General features: G+C 38.0%; 1 protein-coding gene across 1 annotated transcript in view; it reads left to right on the forward strand.

Annotated features, from left to right (window-relative positions):
* NUP188 (nucleoporin 188kDa) overlaps nucleotides 1–19616 on the forward strand; it is a 102605-nt gene that overhangs the window by 39919 nt on the left and 43070 nt on the right. Inside the window, exons 9-13 of the mRNA XM_006834848.1 lie at nucleotides 2234–2445; nucleotides 7495–7609; nucleotides 8419–8616; nucleotides 10715–10804; nucleotides 15704–15769. Coding sequence (XP_006834911.1) covers nucleotides 2234–2445; nucleotides 7495–7609; nucleotides 8419–8616; nucleotides 10715–10804; nucleotides 15704–15769 — 681 coding nt within the window. The remainder of the gene's footprint in view (nucleotides 1–2233; nucleotides 2446–7494; nucleotides 7610–8418; nucleotides 8617–10714; nucleotides 10805–15703; nucleotides 15770–19616) is intronic.

The raw sequence follows: 19616 nt of genomic DNA on the forward strand, positions 1-19616 counted from the left end.
AGCTTTAGAAAGTCATTCTACAAAAACATTCATATTAATGTGAAATGACATACAAATGGCAGATCTATAACTATACCTACCCATCCCCCAGCTTTACTGAGATACAATTTACATTCAAAATTCATTTATTTTAAGTGCACAACTTGATGAGTTGTGGCAGTCATATACAGTTATATGCAATAAGCATGGAGCACAGTGACTGTGTTGGGTAAGCACTGTGAACCACAAGGTCAGTGGTTTGAGCCCACCAGCTGCTCTGATAGAGAAAAATTACAGCCTCGGAAACCCTATATAGGGTTGCTATGATTTGGAACTGACTTGTTAGCACTTAACAAATATATACAATAAGCACCAGCATAATCAGAATGTGAAACATTTTCATCACTTCAGGACTTTACCTTTTGCCCCTTTGTGGTCAATCTCTGACTTTTGCCCAAGCAACCACTAATTACTTTCTGCCTTTTGTAGAATTTCATATGACACAATTAGAATCATGTGGTGGTTGTTGTTAAGTGCCATCGAGTTGGTTCCAACCCATAGTGATCCTTTATAGGGTTTCCAAGAAGCGGCTTGTGAGCTTAAACTGCCAACTGTGTGGTTCAAACCAACCTTGCAGTCCAGCGCATTAACCCACAGCACAACACCAGGACTCCTAGAATCATACAGTATATAGTTATTTCTATTTGTCATCTTTGACAGAGCATAATATTTTTAAGATTCATCCATGTTATAGCATGTAACAATAGTCCATTCCTTTTTATGGTTGAGTAATATTCCACTGTTTGTGCATAATTTACCACTATTTATTTATCCATTTATTGATTGATAGACATTTTAGTTTTCTTATTTTTTGGTGTTCTGAATAATATAATAAACATTGGCTTATGGGCTTCTGTGTGGAAATAGATTTTCATTAATCTTGAATAAGTACTATTTCTTCAGTGATTTTTGCTCTTTTAATATTTTCTATTTGCTTTGTTTAATTTAGTCTTCTTCTGATTTCTTAAGATAGAAATTCAGTTAATTTTAGATCTTTTCTCAAACTACAAATTTTGTTTTAAGCATCGCTCTTAGCTACATCCCTCTAATAACTACAAATTTTGTTTTAAGCATTGCTCTTAGCTACTTCCCACAAAGTTTCACATTTTATTATCATTATCATTCTGTTAAAAATATTTTCTAATTTCCCTTATGATTGTTATTGATCTGTGCATTATTTAGATGTGTGTTGTATAGTTTCCAAACAATAAACATATTCCTAAATAGCTTATTATTATCATCAATCTTTATTTTGATTCTAGTTATAGTCAGAGAATATACTCTGACCATAGTATAAGTTCAATCTTTTAAAATTTACGATCCATAGTTGTTACGAATCGGGCTGCTAATCTCACAGTCAGCAGTTTGAAACTACCAGCTGTTCCACGGGAGAAAGATGAAGCTTTCCGCTCCTGTAAAGATTTACAGCCTTGGAAACCCTATGCAGTGTCGCTATGAGTAGGAACCTATTCCACGGCCTATAACAACAACATCATTATCCATAGTTTATGGCTCAGTATATACTCTGTCATGGTAAATGTACCATTTATACTTGAAGAGAATATGTATTTGACAGCAGTTGAATTTGGTGCTCTATAATGCCTTTTCAAAATGTACAGATCTCTTGTGTCTTTGCTGACTTTTTGTCTTGTTCTATCAATTATGTGGCATTGATTTCAAAGCAAAAAATAGGTATTTACCTAAATGCCTATCTAAGTGGACTGTTGTTTAGTGCCATGGAGTTGGTTCCTACTCAGAACGACCCTTTATAGGGTTTCCGAGAAGCGGCTGGTTGGTTTGAACCGCTACCCTTTTGGTTAGCAGTGTAGTGCTTATCCTCTGGTGCCACACCAGGACTAGTTAAAAGTGGACTAGTTAGGTGAATTAGTTAAAATAACTTTCAACATTTCCCTACAGTGAAACACTGTACAAATTTGTGAGTAATGAGGGATCTGGTTGCATGGTTTATGATGTATCCACTGTAATAAAGTACTTTGTAGCTATAAGAAATAAGAAAAATAAGGATATTTTTATATACTTCTATAACAATCTTTAAGATCTATTGTTAAGTGAAAAAGGAAAGGTGTAAAATAATTTTTATGATTTATTATTCGTATCAGAAATGTGTAGGTATATAGGAAAGATGTATAATTTCACTGTATTTGTTTTTGTTTTTTCTCCATTGGTTGTGCAGACTGAGCGCCAGGTGTCTCGCTGGTTTGTTCAGTGCCTTCGGGAACAGTCTATGCTGCTGGAAATTATTTTCCTTTATTATGCTTACTTTGAAATGGCACCTAGTGACCTACTGGTATTGACTAAGATGTTTAAAGAACAAGGATTTGGTAGTAGGCAGACCAATAGGCATCTGGTGGATGAGACCATGGATCCTTTTGTGGATCGGATTGGGTAAGTCTGAATGAATTAAAAGTCACAGAACTTGTATGATGTGCAGAGGATACTGTGGTTATGTGAGTGAGTGAAAGTGAGTTAACTTTGCCCATATCTACTGGCCACATAAATGAGTGGGAAAATGTCAGTTGTTGTCAGGTGCCATCGAGTCGGAACCGACTCATAGCGACCCCATGCACAGCAGAACGAAACAATGTCCTATCCTGGGCCAACCTCACTACCGCTGCCACACTTGAGTCCATCAATGATGCCACCTGGCTGATCCATCTCGTTGGGGGTCTTCCTCTTTTTCTCTGACCCTCCACCCTACCCAGCATGACATCCTTCTCCAAAAATTGTTTCCACCGGACAGTATGTCCAATGTAGGAGAGACGAAGCTTAGCCATCCTGGCCTCCAAGGAGCACTCTGGCTGCACTTCTTCCAAAACAGATCTATTGGTTCTTTTGGCAGTCCATGGCACTTTCAGTATTCTCCTTCAACACCACAACTCAAAGGCATCAATTCTTCTACGATCTTCCTTATTCATTGTCCAGCTTTCACATCCATATGAGGCTATTGAAAACACAATGGCCTGGGTCAGGCGCACCTTAGTCCTCAAGCTGACATCTCTGCTCTTCAATACTTTAAAAAGTTCCTGTGCAGCAGATTTGCCCAGTGCAATACGTCATCTGATCTCTTGACTGCTACTTCCGTGAGTGTTGATAGTTGATCCAAGAAGAATGAAGTCCCTGACAACTTCAATCTTTTCTCCATTGATAAGAATGTTGTTTATTGGTCCAGTGGTGAGGATTTTTGTTTTCTTGACATTGAGATGTAATCCATACTGAAGGCTGTGCTCTTTAATCTTCATAAGTAAATGTTTCAAAATAGATGGGAGTATAGTCTTGGATTGAGAAGATCATGTTCTTATCTCAAAATGAGTATTAATATTTTCCTCTTTTGTTTACTGTCCTCATCTAAGGTGTTCACTCATTCATTCCACAGAAATTGTTGGAACACTTATTGCAGGCCACTATATAAATGACTCATCTGTCAGTTGGTTGTACTGTGTTGGCTTGCATATAGTGGCTTACATATTGTTGTGATTCTAGAAGTTATCCTGCTGTTGTTTTGAATACCAGAAGGGTCACCTGTGGTGGACAGGTTTCAGGGAAGCTTCCAGACTAAGACAGACTATGAAGAAGGCGATGCAGAATGTTTAACCACTTCTGAATGTTTAACCACTGTAAACCTTATGAATAGCAGCATAATATTGTTAAGATATAGTGCCGGAAAATGAAAACTTTTTGATTAGCACCAGAATTTTGTCAGATATAGAGCAGGAAGATCAACCCCTCAGGTTGAAAGGCTTTCAAACGGCAACTGGGAGTAAGGGCTGTCTCCTCAAAGTAGAGTTGACCCAGATGAGGCGAGTGGAGTAATCCTTCATTTGCTGATGGGGCACAACTCAAAATGAGGAAACACAGCTGCAAACATCCATTAATAATCAGAACATGTAATGTACGAAGTGTGAATCTAGAATCTAGGAAGTTGTGGAAAATGAAGTGGAGCACATAAAGATCAATATCCTAGTTATTGGCAAGCTGAAATGGACTGGTATTGGCCATTTTGAATCTGACAATCTTGTGGTTTATTATGCTGTGAACAACAAATTCAGTAAGACTGGTCTAGTATTCATCATTAAAAAGAGCATTTCAAGATCTGTTTTGAAGTACAATGCTGTCTGTGATAGGATAATATCCATATAAAGGAAAACCAGTTAATGCCACTGTTATTCAAATTTATGCACCAAACACTAAAGCCAGGGTGATGAAATTGAATAGTAGTGGTTACATAGTGCTGTGAACCGCAAGGTCAGCAGTTCAAAACTACCAGCAGTTCCGCAGGAGAAAGATGACGCGTTCTGCCTCTCGTAAAAATTTACAGCCTTGGAAACCCGGTGCAGGGTCGTTATGAGTTGGAACCGACTCCACGGCACTTAACAACAACAACCAACTTTGTCAGTCTGAAATTGATCAAACATGCAGTCAAGATGTACTGATGATAATTGCTGGTGATTGGAGTGCAGAAGTTTGAAACAAAGAGAAAGGATCAGTAGTTGGAAAATATGGGCTTGGTGATAGAGATGATGCCAGATACCCTCACGATAGGATTTGAAACACCATTGACTTATTCATTGCAAATACCATTCTTAACAACATAAAGGGCAGTTATACACATTGACCTCACCAGATGGAATATATAGGAATCAAATTGACTATATTTGTGTAAGATATGGTGGAAAAGTTCAATATCATCAGCTAAAACAAGGCCAACAGACTGACTGTGGAACAGACAGACCATTAATAAACGTAGGTCAGACTGAAGCTGAAGAAATTAAACAAGTTCATGAGAGCCAAAATATGACTTTGAACATATCCTACCTGAATTCAGAGACTATCTCAGGAACAGATTTGATGCACTAGACACTGATGACTTGCGGGCTGACATCAAGAACATACACGAAGGAAAAAAAAAGTCATTTAAAAAACAGGAATGAAAGAAAAGACCAAAATGAATGTCAGAAGATACTCTGAAACTTGCTTTCCAGCATAGAGATGCTAAATCAAATGGAGGAAATGATGAAGTAAAAGAGCTGAACACAAAATTTCAAAGGGTAGCTCAAGAAGACAAAATCAAGTATAATGAAATGTGGTAAGACCTGGAGTTAGAAAACCAAAAGGAAAGAATATGTTCAGCATTTCAGAACTGAAGAGAAAATTCAAGCCTCAACTTACAATATTGAAGAATTCTATTGGCAAAATACTGAATGATGCAAAAAGCATAAAAAAAAAAAGATATAAGGCATACATCTTACTGTCAGTGTATCAAAAAGAAATGGTGGTTGTTCAACCCTTTCAAGAGGTAGATTATGACCAAGAACTGGTGGTAATGAAGGAAGAAATCCAAGCTGTATTGAAGGCATTGTCGAAAAACAAAGCTTTAGGAATTGATGGAATACAAATTGAAATCTTTCAGCAAGCTATTGCAGCACTGCAGGCACTCACTCATCAGATCCAGGAACTTGAAAGACAGCTACCTGGTTAACCAATTGGAAAAGATCCATATTTATGCCCATTCCAGAGAGAGGTGACCCAACAGAATTTGGAAATCATCTAAGAATATTATTAATACCACATGCAAATAAAATTTTGCTGAAGATAATTGAAAAACGTTGCAACAGTACGTCCAGAGGGAACTGCCAGAAACTCAAGCTGCACTCATAAGAGGATGTGGAACTAGGGTATATCATTGCTGATGTCAGATAGATTGTGGCTGAAAGCAGAGAATACCAGAAAGATGTTTACTTGGGTTTTATTGACTATGCAAAGTCTTTAACTGAGTGGATCATGACAAGCTATGGATAATACTCTGAAGAATGGGTATTCTAGAACACTTCACTGTGCTGATGACAAACCTGTACTTAGATCAAGAGGCAGTTGTTCAAACAGAACAAGGGGATACTGTAATGGTTTTGGATCCAGACAGGTATATGCTAGGGCTGTATTCTTTCACCATACTTTCATTGTATGTGCTGAGCAAAAAAATCTGAGAAGCTTGATTGAATTAAGAGCATGGAATCAGGATTGGAGGAAGACTCATTGACAATTTGTAATAGGCAGGTGATAAAACTTTGCTTGCTGAAAGTGAAGAGAACTTAAAATATCTACCAATCAAGATCAGTATGGGTTGCACGTCAAATGTAAAGAAAACAAAAATCTTCACCACTGGACCTATAAACAGCATCATGATAATGGAGGAAAGAATGGAAAATACTTTATTTTGCTTGGATCTGCAATCTACACTCATGAAAGCAGCAGTCAAGAAATCAAAAATGTATTGCATAAGCAGATCTGCTGTACAACTGTTTAAGAGTAAAGATGTTAGTTTGAGGACTAGTTGCACCTGACCCAAGCCATGGTATTTTTCAGTAGCCTCATATGCAAGTGAAAGTTGGATAAGAAAGACCATAGAAGAATTGATGCATTTGAATCATGGTGTTGGAGAACAACATTGCAAGTACCATGGATTGCCAGAAGAACCAACCAGTTATGTGTTAGATTAGGTACAGCCAGAGTACTTCTTGGAGGCATGGATGGCAAGACTTCATCTCTTATACTTTGGAAATATTATCAGGAGGGACCAATCGCTGGAGAAGGGCATTATGGCTGTTAAAGTGGAGGGTCAGCGACAAAGATAAAGACCCCACAAGACGAATTAGCACCATGGCAACACCAGTGGACTCAAAGATAGCAATAGTTGTGAGGATGGCGCAGGACCAGGCAGTGTTCATTCTGTTGTGCATAGGGTCACTATGAGTTGGAACTGACTTCATTTGCAGCAACAACAGCATGCAAATAAATGCTGATGACAGTGATTGATGAGCAAGGTAAATGTGTTCCTTAGCCTCTTTGTGGTCATAGTTTGTGCAGTTTCTTATATTTTTCTCTACTTATTGCATTGGATAGATTCATGTTTTGAATTTTATTCTGTCTCTGAAAGGAGCCCCACTGACACAGTAGTTAAAGCACTTGACTACTAACAGAGAAGTTGATAGTTTGAATCCACTGGCTGTTCTTGGGAGAAAGTTGTGGCAGTCTGCTTCCATAAAGATTTGAGCCCTGGAAACCTTATGGGGCAGTTCTACTCTGTCCTATAGAGCTGTGAATTGCTTGATGGCAATGGACTTGTCTTTTTGGTGTGATCCCTCTGTAAGCAAAGATACTCACATGAGAGATAAGACAGTTTATCTGGGTGTAGAAACCTTTCCGATATACTCGTCATAAACCACCTGTGATGATTGAGCATTTGAAATGTGACTGGTGTGAATGAAGATGTTCTGGAAGTTTAAAATGCATGATGAATTTTAAAGACTTAGTAGCCAAAAGAAAAAGCAAAATATCTCAATAATTTGTTGATATTGAGGTGCCTTTGTCTTACTTTATTCTCCACTGAGGTTCAGAGCAGCATATATGAATGACACTGTGATACTGCTTTTATTCCAGCTACTTCAGTGCCCTTATCCTGGTGGAAGGCATGGATATCGAGTCCTTGCACAAGTGTGCTTTGGATGACAGGAGAGAATTGCACCAGTTTGCCCAGGATGGGCTTATTTGTCAGGTAAGTTTGGAATAGCCTCTTGGCATTGGAAGATGTTTTATAGTTAATACTATGTTTTTAACCACTTATCTGTGAACATTTTTCAGTGTTGTGGTATTCAAGAGTTGACATTGGTAAGCAATTGTTGGGTCTGAAAGAAATCTCAGATTTGTTAGTAATTTACAGGGACCAGTTTCTGGGAAAGGACATCAAGCTTGATAGAGTAGAGGGTTGGTGATAAGGAGGAAGACCTTCAATGAGATTAATTGAAACAGTGGCTGCAACAATGGGCTCAGCCATAACAGTTGTAAGGATGACATACGATTAGGCAGTGTTTTGTTCTGTTGTACACTATAAGTTGTAACCAACCTCACAGCACCTAAGATCAACAATCTATAGAGGTGATATTTTAATATGTGCGAGCAAGTGAAATCACTAATGGAGATAGTGCAAGAACCAAAAAACCCAAGAACAGAATCTTGGGCCTTGTCTATCTATACGGGGAAAGAAGGAAGTGAAAGGATATTGAATCATAAATAGTTCTAAAGTATCAGGATAAAATTTCCAAAGAGTCTTCTATTTAAACAGGTGTTTTATAATCTTAAATTACAAGTTTTTATAATCAGGAGAAAAAAATTTTAGTTAAAGGAAGGAACTTTATAAATGTACTGGCTGGGATTTTTAGAAGAATAAAAATGTCAGAATCGGGGAGAGGCCACTACAGATGAATGAAAGACCTACTGAGTGTGATGAAGAATCTAGTCCTGTTGATGGGTCATCTTAGCCCGTTTTGTTTCTTGACACAACTGGTGTTTGTTCTTTTTCATTAGGATATGGACTGTTTGATGTTGACCTTTGGGGACATTCCGCATCATGCACCAGTGCTTTTGGCTTGGGCTCTCCTCCGTCACACCCTGAACCCTGAAGAGACCAGTAATGTCCGGAAGATGGGTGGCACAGCCATCCAGCTGAATGTATTTCAGTATTTGACCCGGCTCCTCCGGTCACTTGCCAGTGGAGGAAATGATGTGAGTCTTATACTGTTGGTGTGTGAGTATGAGAATGGACCAAGAGTTGGTAGAACCTCATTAGTGAGCTGCCATCATTGTAATAGTGTTGTGGATAATGTAACTTTGTGGAGATTTATTGTGACCAGACAGTGTGCTCATCACTTTCTATGCAATATTTTATTTCATCTTCTTGTTAACTGCCCTCTAGTCGATTTTGACTCCTAGCACCCCTGACTCATAGCAAACTTGTATAGGTTTTCCAAAGAGTGGCTGGTAGTTTTGAACCGCTGACCTTATGGTTAGCAGTCCAGTGCTTATTGTACAACACCACACCATCCTTAGAATTCTTTTTATTAGTTGAGGTAAAATATACTTATGATGGGATTCTATTCTAGTGATAGTTCTGAACATAGTCAAATATCCCAGATTTTTTTTTTTTTAATTTTCATTATTACTGAGTTTTTAGTGTGTTTGCTAGGGTTGGGAATGTTACGTATTTAATGTGCTACAACACTGTGTGTAGTGCATATTTCTTATGATATGTGGCTCATAACTTGAATATTTTATAAGTCAGGGACTGCCTATGAAGGCAAAACAAAAAGTATCATTTTAAGTGTGATTTAATGATATTAATTATATTTACTGTGTTTTACAACCATCACTACTATTTCCAAGTTTTTCATCACTCCAAACAAACTCAGTATCTCTTAAGCAATTGCAGACCTCCCCACCCACAGTTTTCCCTTCCCCAGCTGTTAATAATCACTTTTGTCTCTGCATTTGTCTGTTTAGGTATTTTACATAAGTAAGGTGATACAATATGCCTTTTTTTGTCTAACTTATTTCACATACCATAATGTTTTCATGGTTCATCCATGTTGCAGCATGTATCAAAACTTTCTTTCTCTTTTTGACTGAATAACACTTTTTTTGTAATAGAGATTATATACTTGTTTTATAGATTTGGAAATGAGACTTATGTAATTTAGCCCAATGTAATAATAATAGCTAGTATGTGGTGGGTGGGTTCAGTTCAAACCAATTATGTCAAACTCATAACCAGTGTGTATACTTCTAGAAGATAGCTATGGCCATTGACTAGAGATATCTTTTGGGGGTATTTACTGGTGTGGCGCTGTGGGCTAATGCATCAAACTGCAAAGTTGTTTGAACTGCAAGGTCGGTGGTTCAAGCTCATCAGCTGCTCCTTGGAAACCCTATACAGGATCACTATGGGTCGGAATCGACTCAACGGCACTTCACAACAACAACTGAACTCATAACAGGATGAATAAGAAATTCTTTTGAGTCTTGTGTTAGGGCTTAATTTGCATGGTCTGCTTCCTTTAACGTGTTAAAATGAAGCTTCAGCCTGTAGGCCTTACTTGTTGGCACTGGTTGATTTATCTAATTGCAGGTCAAGTACGTATATCAGTATATAAAGACTATTCTTTGTCTAGGCTGAACATTGGTTTTCTTTTTCTCCCACATAAACCTTTTTTTTTTCTTTATTTTAAATCTTTATTGTGAATTGTGTGAAAGTTTCAGTTTTCCATTCAGTAATTCATACACATTTTGTTTCATGCCATAGATTACAATCCCTACAGTGTTAAATCACTTATTCCTTATGTTTTCTGTTTTCCATTCCTCGTCATTTCCTAAGCCTTCTGAACTTAGTCCTTGAGTAAATGCTGCCCTTTTTATCTCAAAGGATTAATTATTCTTAAGGAGTACATACCTCCCTAGTGTTATTATTCTCCATATAGACCTACCTATTTGCATGGCTGAAAATTGAGCAGTGGAGGTGAGTTCAGTTCCAGACCTGAAGGATAGTCTTGGTGCCTACACAAACTTTGAAATTTCTCTTTTTTTTACATTGGCGATTTAAAAAGTTACTTATTTTTTTACTTTCTTCTTCACTGTGTAGTAATATTTATGGTTCCTACCTTCTCCTTTTACCCTTTTTCTTCCTAATCTTGCAACTAAATTAGGAAACTAATGAGGATTGGTATTCTTTTATCATTTGTTTACTGGCAATATATTAATATGCTAAAATTAGGTTGAATCTGGGAAGCACTGTGTTGAAAATTACCTATTGACTCCTTTGCCATTACAGTGTACCACCAGCACTGCATGCATGTGCATCTATGGACTCCTTTCCTTCGTTCTGACCTCGCTGGAGCTGCACACTCTGGGAAATCAACAGGTCAGTGTCTGGCTTTCATGGGGTGATCTACACTGCCCAGCTTCACAATCATCTCCCTGAGATACTTGCATCTGAAAGTGTTTACCTCAGTGAGGTACTAATTAATGCATTTATGTTCATTTTCATTAATTGTATTATTCAGTGATATATGTCAACTGTACAAAAACCAGAGAATACTGATCAAAAGAAGAAAGTAATCCTACTACACAGGGTAAAAATTCTATTGCCATTATTATATATTCCCTTCCAAACATTTTCTGTACATATCCTACTGAAAATCCACTCCATTGAGTCAATTCTGACTCATAGTGACTTTTAAGAACTAATTCTTTGGGTTTCTGAGACTGTAAATCTTTATGGGTGCAGACAGCCTCATCTTCTTCCATGGAGCACTTGGTGGATTTAAGCCACCAATACCGTGGTTAGCAATCCAACGCTTACCCCACTATACCACTAGTGTTCCTTTTCTGCATGTATGTTGTTGTTAAGTGCCTTTGAGTTAGTTTCTACTCATAGCAACCCTGTATAGGGTTTCCAAGGAACAGCTGGTGGATTTGAACTGCTGACCTGTGGATCGCAGTCCAGTGCTGATTCTACAGTGCCACAACAGGAGTGTACATAAAAATACGCTAATCTTTACGGAATCATAGTGTATGTACTGCTTTGGAATCTCATTTTTTTACTCTAGTTTTATCAGTCTCAACTATCTGTAGGTACTAATAAATATTCTTCTGCAACTTAAAAAAAAAAAAGTAACATATCAAACTTACACCAAAGTAGATGGTATTGTATATTGAGCCTACCTGGTCCCATCACTAGTTTTCAACAATTGTCATTTCATGATTGATCTTATCTTTACCCATCTCTATCTTATTTTTAAGCAAATCCCAAGCAGCATTTAAATTCATCTATCAATATTGCATTAATATTTAACTTACCCTTTTCACATCTAAAAAAATAGTATCATTTCCATTTGTCTCATAACCAGTTCAATTTCAATTCATGGCAATCCCATGTGTGTCAATAGAACTATACCTCCCATAGGGTTTTCAGTTGCTGATTTTTCATGAATAAATCACCAGACCTTTTTCCCAAGGTACCTCTAGGTAGATTCAAGCCTCGAACCTTTAGTTACCAGCTGGTAAGTTAATCATTTACACCATCCAGGGACTCAGTTGTCTCATAAATGTCATATATTTATCATAAATTTGTTTGGATTAGGATCCAAGTAAGGTCCACACACTGTAATTGGTTGGTAAACCTTTCTTGTTTCTTTATCTATAACTGAACTATGGTAGGCACAAGCCACATGTGACAATTTAAATTGACTAAAATTTAGAGCAGTTTCTACTTACACTAGACATATCAAATGCTTCAGTAGCCATATTGCATAGTGCAGATACAGAACATTTTCCATCGTTGCAGAAAGTTCTATTATACAGAGCTAATCTATAAATTCCCCCTTCATTTTTATATATTCTATTTTTTATTGTTGAAAAAGTTTAATCAATTTGCCCTGGACAATATCCCGTTTGGGATTTTGCTAATTTAATCCCTGTGGTGCTGTGTTACATGTTCCTTCCACCTCTTTGTTTCTTGTAAAACGGTAAATAGATTTAGAAACTTGAGCAGATAACTCAGGTTTGAGAATTTTGTTTTTGTTTTAAAGCAAGACTACTTGATAAGTTGTGGTATACATTTCCATCAGAAGTCATAATGTTTGGTGGTTGTCTTTGGCCAGATTTTCTAGAGAAGCAAAACCAGTGAAACACATATGTATATAGAGACAAGTTTATTATCAAGGAAATGACTTTCAATTGCAGAGTCCCACCCAGATTCCCAGTGAAAGAAAGAGATAGGCTTTCCCACATGTCCATTATATTGGGACCCGACCACATCCCCAAGTTAGCATCCCTTTAATTGATTAATTGCTTATAACCACTCATTATAGAGTTAACTATGCTTGTATTAGGTTTCATCACCAATGGAATAAGCACATCTCAACTGCTAAACCTTTGGAAATCCTGGCCTATGTACACAGAACCCTTACCATTACAGTTGTATTTTTCTGTGTGGCACGCAGTATCCACCACCATACTTTAATAGGGCTTCAGAGTTATAAAGATAATGGAATTTTCCCATGAACTTTTAAAAACCACTGTATATAGTCTATTAGTGTGCAATTGTATTATGAAAATGTGTGAATTATTGTGAGAATTACTAAAATGTGACCCAGACAGAAAGTGAGCACATGCTATTGGAAAAATGGCATCAATAGACTTGCTCATGCAGGGGTTTTACAAATAATCAATTTCTGAAAGCATAATTATCTGGGAAATGTAATAAAGTAAAGTACCATAAAGTGAGGTCTGTCTATACATGCTTTGTTCTTTTCCTTTATTTACCAGTTTCCCCTTGCATACTCCATTGTGTCCTTGCATCCTCCAAAGTGAGGTGTGGATTTGTTTGTTTTTTGTTGTTTTGTTTTTCTTGTGGTCATGGATTTAAACATAATGTGAATTCATTGCAGTTAGTATTCTTAAACTCAGATTATCCCATCTTTGGCAAATGAGAGCTTTTTCAGATTGGCTTCTGAACCCTTTTGACTTTAACTTTGTTTATTTTGATGGTGTTGTTAAGTGCTATTGAGTCGATTCTGACACATAGCAACTCTGCATAGGGTTTCCGAGGAATAGCTGATGAGTTTGAGCTGCCGACCTTGCTGTTCAAACCAACCTTGTGGTCCAGTGTTTATGATAGCTCTGTTTGTTCTCTGGTATGACAAGATGTCGCAGTCTTATCTTATGAGATTCCTGACCCAGACCTGGAATCTGCCTTTCTCCAAGGAGCTCTGGTATACGAAACCAGATAACTATGATAAGAACATAGAAAATGGTGTTTTAGGACTATCCTTATAACTAAGTCATTTTGCTCATATTTTTTCCCTTATTTTTTTTATTGTTGTAAAATATGTACAACATAAAGTCTTGTCATTTTAGCGATTTTTTTAGTGTATATTTTCCAGTGGCATTATTCACACTGAAAAGTGTTGTACAGGTATAACCACTACATGTTTCCAAAACTATTTATCACCACAAAAATAATTCCTATACCTCCTCCCCCAGCTGTGGTAACCACTAATTTATTTTCTATTTCTATGCATTTATTGGAGTCCTATGGGCTAATGCACTGGACTCCATGGTTGTTTTGAACCACAAGGTCAGCAATTCAAGCTCACCCGTTGCTCCATGGAAACCCTGTACAGGGTCACTATGGGTCGGAACTGACTCGACGACACTTAACAACAACAACATGCATTTATTATTCCAGATGTTTTTATCAGTGGGACTGTACAATATTAACCCTTTATGTGCAACTTATTTTACTTAGCATAATGTTTTCAAAGTTCATATCATTCCATGTATTAATTAGAACTTCATTCCTTTGTATGGTAGAATCATATTTATATATAATACACACACTATTTACCAGCGGTTCCGCGGGAGAAAGATGAGGCTTTCTGCTCCCGTAAAGATTTATAGCCTTGGAAACCCTGTACAGGGTCGCTATGAGTTGGAACCGACTCTATGGTACTTAACAACAACAATATTTTGTATATCCATATATGGATCATTACTTGCATTGTTTGTACCTTTTGGCTGTTGTCAGTAATATTGAAATGAACATTAGTGTTACTGTGTTCACTTTTAATGATTATTTTATTTTAGAATAAATTTGACTGATTGATTAAAATGAAAATTTCTCGTTAATGGAGAAAATGAAGTTGGTAATTAAAATACTCAAATTCCAAAGCTCTAGGAACATAGAACAAGCTTTGCATGCTTTGTAAAAATTGGTCACATTTAGATCCTGGTGGCTTAGTAGGTTAAGTGTTGGGCTGCTAACCCCAGGTCAACAGTTCAAATCCACTAACTGTTTTGCAGGAGGAAGATGAGACTGTGTGCTCCCATAAAGATTTGTAGTCTCAAAAACCCTAAGGAGCAGTTCTGCTCTACACTGTAGAGTTGCTGTAAGTCATAAGCAACTCACTGAGAGTAGTTTTTTTGATTTTGTACATCTGGAGGGAGTCCCTGTGTAGGACTCAGATAACATGCTGCTTTGCTACTTGGCTACTATTCAAAAGATTGGTGGTTAGAGTTTTACTAGAGGACCCTTGGTTATCTACTTCTGAAAATTCAGCTGTTGAGAAGAGCCCTGTGGAACACAGCTCAACTCTGTCACAAATAGGGTCACCATGAGTTTAAATCAATTTGATGACAACTGGTTTGGTATACCTGGAGGATTGATATTAAAATACTGGTGTTGGTAGGAGTCCTAATACCATGATTTAAAAAAAAAAAAAGACTGTATTCCTGCCGTCTGGAAGAAGTCTTGTTGTTGTTAAGTGCCATCAAGTTGGGTCTGACTCATAGTGACCCTTTATGGGGTTTCTGAGGAATGACTGGTGAGTTTGAACCGAAGATCTTGTGGTTCAAACCAACCTTGTTGTCCACTGCTCATCCTAAAGCGCCACACCAGGCAGGACTCCAGGACAACTGTCTAGCTAAACCTAACAATAACTGACAATTACATGGCATTTTAAAATTTGTAACCCATTACCCTGTACAGTTATTTTACTTAATCCCGCCTACAATCCTGTGAAACATTATTATCCCCATTTTACACAGAAAGAGGTTGAAGTTTATTTAAAGAGGTTAATTGCCTAACATCATTGAGTAGGTGACAAGGTATAATATCACATTTTAAATTCTTTTTGACATACTATAAGAGTTCTTTCTGGCATACTATATGAAGATGTTTATTGTTATTTTAACAGAATAGACTTTTAAATAGACTGCTTTAACCATTAGAAATAAATCATTTTCTCTTCCCCTTCAGGATGTAATTGACACAGCATGTGAAGTTCTGGCAGACCCTTCTCTTCCAGAACTATTCTGGGGAACAGTAAGTATGTCTGAGGATGTCATATTATGATATTCTCTGGAGGAAATAATTTTATCAAGCACTTACTTTGTGACAGGTCCTATACTAAGTATATATGAATTGTTAGGTGCTGTTTGTTGAGTCAGCTCTAATTCATAGTAACCCTGTGCACAACAGAATGAAACACTGCACAGTCCTGTGCCAACTTCCCAATTGTTATGTTTGAGCCCATTGTTGAAGCCACTGTGTCTAGCCATTTCACTGGGGGTCTTCCTCTTATTTTATTGACCCTTTACTTTGCCAAGCATAATGTCCTTTTTCAGAGACTAGTTCCTTCCGATAACATGTACAGAGTATCTGAGACAGAATCTCACCATCCTTGCTTCTATTAAGCATTCCGACTATACTTCTTCCAAGAGATTTTGTTTGTTCTTCTGGGAGGCCATGGTACTTTCAGTATTCTTAATCAACACCATCATTCATATGCATCGGTTCTTTTCCCATCTTCTTTATTCATTGTCCAACTTTCACATGCATATGAGACAATTGAAGATATTGTGAAGATCAGGTGTACCTTAGTCCTCAAAGCAGTATCTTTGCTCATCAATACACTTTTTTTGTTTTTTTGTTTGTTTTTTTGAATGTTTTATTGTGAATTACGTGATAGTTTACATGGGAAAACATTAGTTTTATATTCATCCTATCGTATATTGTTTCATTGCTATGGTAACAATCCCCACCATGCATCATCAACCAACCAAAGGGTATAAACTACAAGCTTGCGTCCCGGTCGTCAGCACACAGTCGCTCTCCCTCGCTGGATCTAAAGTCTCCAACTGCTCCATGTCTCCACGTAATCATCTCTGCCTCCATCTCAGGCATCACTGCTTCTCTGGGTAGGGTCCCGCTCTCCGCTCTTCTCCCTTGATGGTCCCATGGACCTCCACTCCTAGGCTGAAAAGTTAATCACTCCTCTCCTTGCTACAAAACATCTACCTTTACATTTCCAACCCTCACAAGCAGTCCTGATAACAATTATTCACTATTGTATCACAAGAGGCCTATCAGCATTTCATTTCATCAGCCCTGCTTAGACAGATTGGATACTACTCAGTGGAGATTCTACCTTCCTTCACACCCTCTGGATCTAGGTTCCCTCTTGAAAGCTTGTAAGCCAGTCACTTCTTGCCTTTGTAGGCCTCTGAACCCCATTTAGCCAAGCCAATGTCCAAGTTGCCCATCCCTGTCTACTCTGTGTATGGAGGGGGCGAGAATGATCCTCGCTATAAAAATTTGTTCCCTCTTTTGAGTGACTGCATCCACAGGTGTAGGTCAATTTCATCAAATTGTACCAGATTACTCTTTTTTTCCTCTTCTTTCATCTTCTAGTTGAGCTCTGATCATCCAGTCATTGAAGCCAGGTCAAGTGGGTATTATCTGCAGGTGTGGGTGTTCTTGTGCATATGCCCTCTCTTCTTATCAGCTGTACATTTCACTCTGCACTCTAGTGTTCTGTAGCTATTTCTAAGGATTTTGCTTAGAGTCACCATTTGGATTTTAATAGTCTCAGTCTTTTGAGTTTATAGTCATTATTGTCTTTTCAGATCAGCAGTCAAGCCAAACCATTTCTAAATTTATCACTCAATTATTTGATCTGGCAATAGCCACGGCAGGATGTGAAACAGCTGGTGATCCAAACTTCATTTATTTTATAACTTTAAAGAGCATTGCATTCCTTTTTTTTTTTTAATTGTGTTTAACGTTTTTAAAGACTTTTTAATTTGAATTGAGTGAAGGATTACAAGAGCAGATCAACAATTTTACATTCAACGAATCATACACTTTGTTTCATCTCACTTCCAATCCCCACAATGTAATGGCACTTGTCCCACTTCCTCTCTGTATTTCTCTTTTTTCTTTTTTACTGTGAATTATGTGATAGTTTACATGGGAGAACGTTAGTTTTACATTCATTCTATCGTATATCGTCTCGTTTCCATGGTTACAATCCCCTCCATGCAATCCTTCCCCCGTGCCCCCCATCATTAATACACTTTCAAGAGATCTTTTGCAGCAGATTGGTCCAATGTAATATGTTCTTTTACTTCTTGACTGCTACGTCCATGAACATTGATTATGAATCCAAGTAAAATAACATCCTTGATAACTCAATCTTTTCTTTGTTTAGCAGTATGATACTTATTGTTCCAATTTGTGAAGATTTTTGTTTTCTATTCATTGAAACATAATCCATACTGAAGGCTGTATTCTTTTTTTTTTCTTTTTTTTTTATGTTTTATTGTGTGATAGTCTACATGGGGGAACATTAGTTTTGCATTCATTCCATCATACATCGTCTCATAACCATAGTTACCATCTCGTCCATGCATCATCACCCAACCAAAGGGTATACCCTGCAATCCCTCCCACCCTCTCCTCACAGTCCTCAGCACACAGCCCTTCTCCTACTCTGGATCCCTAGTCCCCAGCCACTCCATCTCTTCACGTCATCCTCGCTCTTCATGTCATCCTCTCTGTCTCAGTCTCAGGCCTCACTGCTCCTCTGGGTGGGGTCCCACTCTCCACTCTTCTCCATTGATGGTACCAGAGCCCTCTGCTCTTAGACTGAAAGGTTAATCACTCCCCTCCTTGCTACAAAATGTCCACCTTTGCATTTCCAGTCTTCACAATCAGTCCTGGTAACAGTTATTCACCCTTGCATCCCAAGGGACCCCTCTGCATTTCTTTTCATCTGTCCTTCCTAGACAGGTCGGATGCTCCTTACTGGAGACTCTACCATCCTCCCTGCCCTATGGATCTAGGTTCCCTCTTGAAAGCTTGTAAGCCAGTCACTTCTTACCTTTGTATCCCTTCTCCCATTTTTGGTTAGTCAATGTTCAAGTTGTTCATCCCTATCTACTTTTTGTGTGGATGGGGTGGGAATAATTCTTGGAGCAGGATTTGTTTCCTCTTTGGAGCTACTGCATTTATAGGTAGATGTCCAGTTTATCAAATTTTAAGATGATGCTTTTTTCCTCTTCTTTCTTCTTCGGGTTGAGTTTTATTCGTCCTATCATTGGAGCCATGGCAAGTGGGTATCATCTGCAGGTGTGGGTGTTCTGCGTCTCTCCTCCCTCTTCTTATCAGTTGGTCGCTTGGGTCTCCACTTTAGTCCTCTGTGGATGTGTCACTGACTCTGAGCCCATGAGTCCCCAGGTCTTGCCTCACTGCTGGCCGACCAGGTCTCCACCCAGGCTCACCATAGTCTGCTGAACGATGCAGGGCTTAGCTTGTTGCTTCTTCGATGTTCTTCGGTCACTTCTCTTTATGGGTGATGTGCGTGGTCGCCAATCAGAAGGCGTTTTCCCATTGCATCTTAGTCTTGGAGGAGGATTTGCACTGAGAGGACCCGATCACTTAAGGCTGTATTCTTTGATCTTCATTAGCAAGTGCTTCAAGTCTTCATTTCAGCAAACAAGATTTTGTTATCTGCATATTGCAGGTTGTTAAAGAACCTTCCTCCATCCCTAATGCTGTGGTCTACAATAGTCCGGTTTCGTTGATTATTTCCTAATCAAAAAGCATACGTATGGTGAAAGGATATAACCTTTAGTGTACACCTTTATGATTTTAAACCACACAGTATCCACTTGTGCAGTTCAAATGACTGCCTCTTGTTCTAGGTACAGGTCCTGCATGAACACAATTAAGTGTTTTAGAATTCTGATTCATCACAGTGTTATTCATAGTTTATTATGGTCCACATAGTCTAATGCTTTTGTATAGTCATTAAAACACAGTTAAATATCTTTCTGGTATTCTCTGCTTTCAGCCAAAATCCATCTAATGATATTAACAATGATCTCCC

Source organism: Chrysochloris asiatica, unplaced genomic scaffold (assembly GCF_000296735.1).
Source record: "Chrysochloris asiatica unplaced genomic scaffold, ChrAsi1.0 scaffold00014, whole genome shotgun sequence".
NCBI classification, from domain to species: Eukaryota; Metazoa; Chordata; class Mammalia; order Afrosoricida; family Chrysochloridae; genus Chrysochloris; species Chrysochloris asiatica.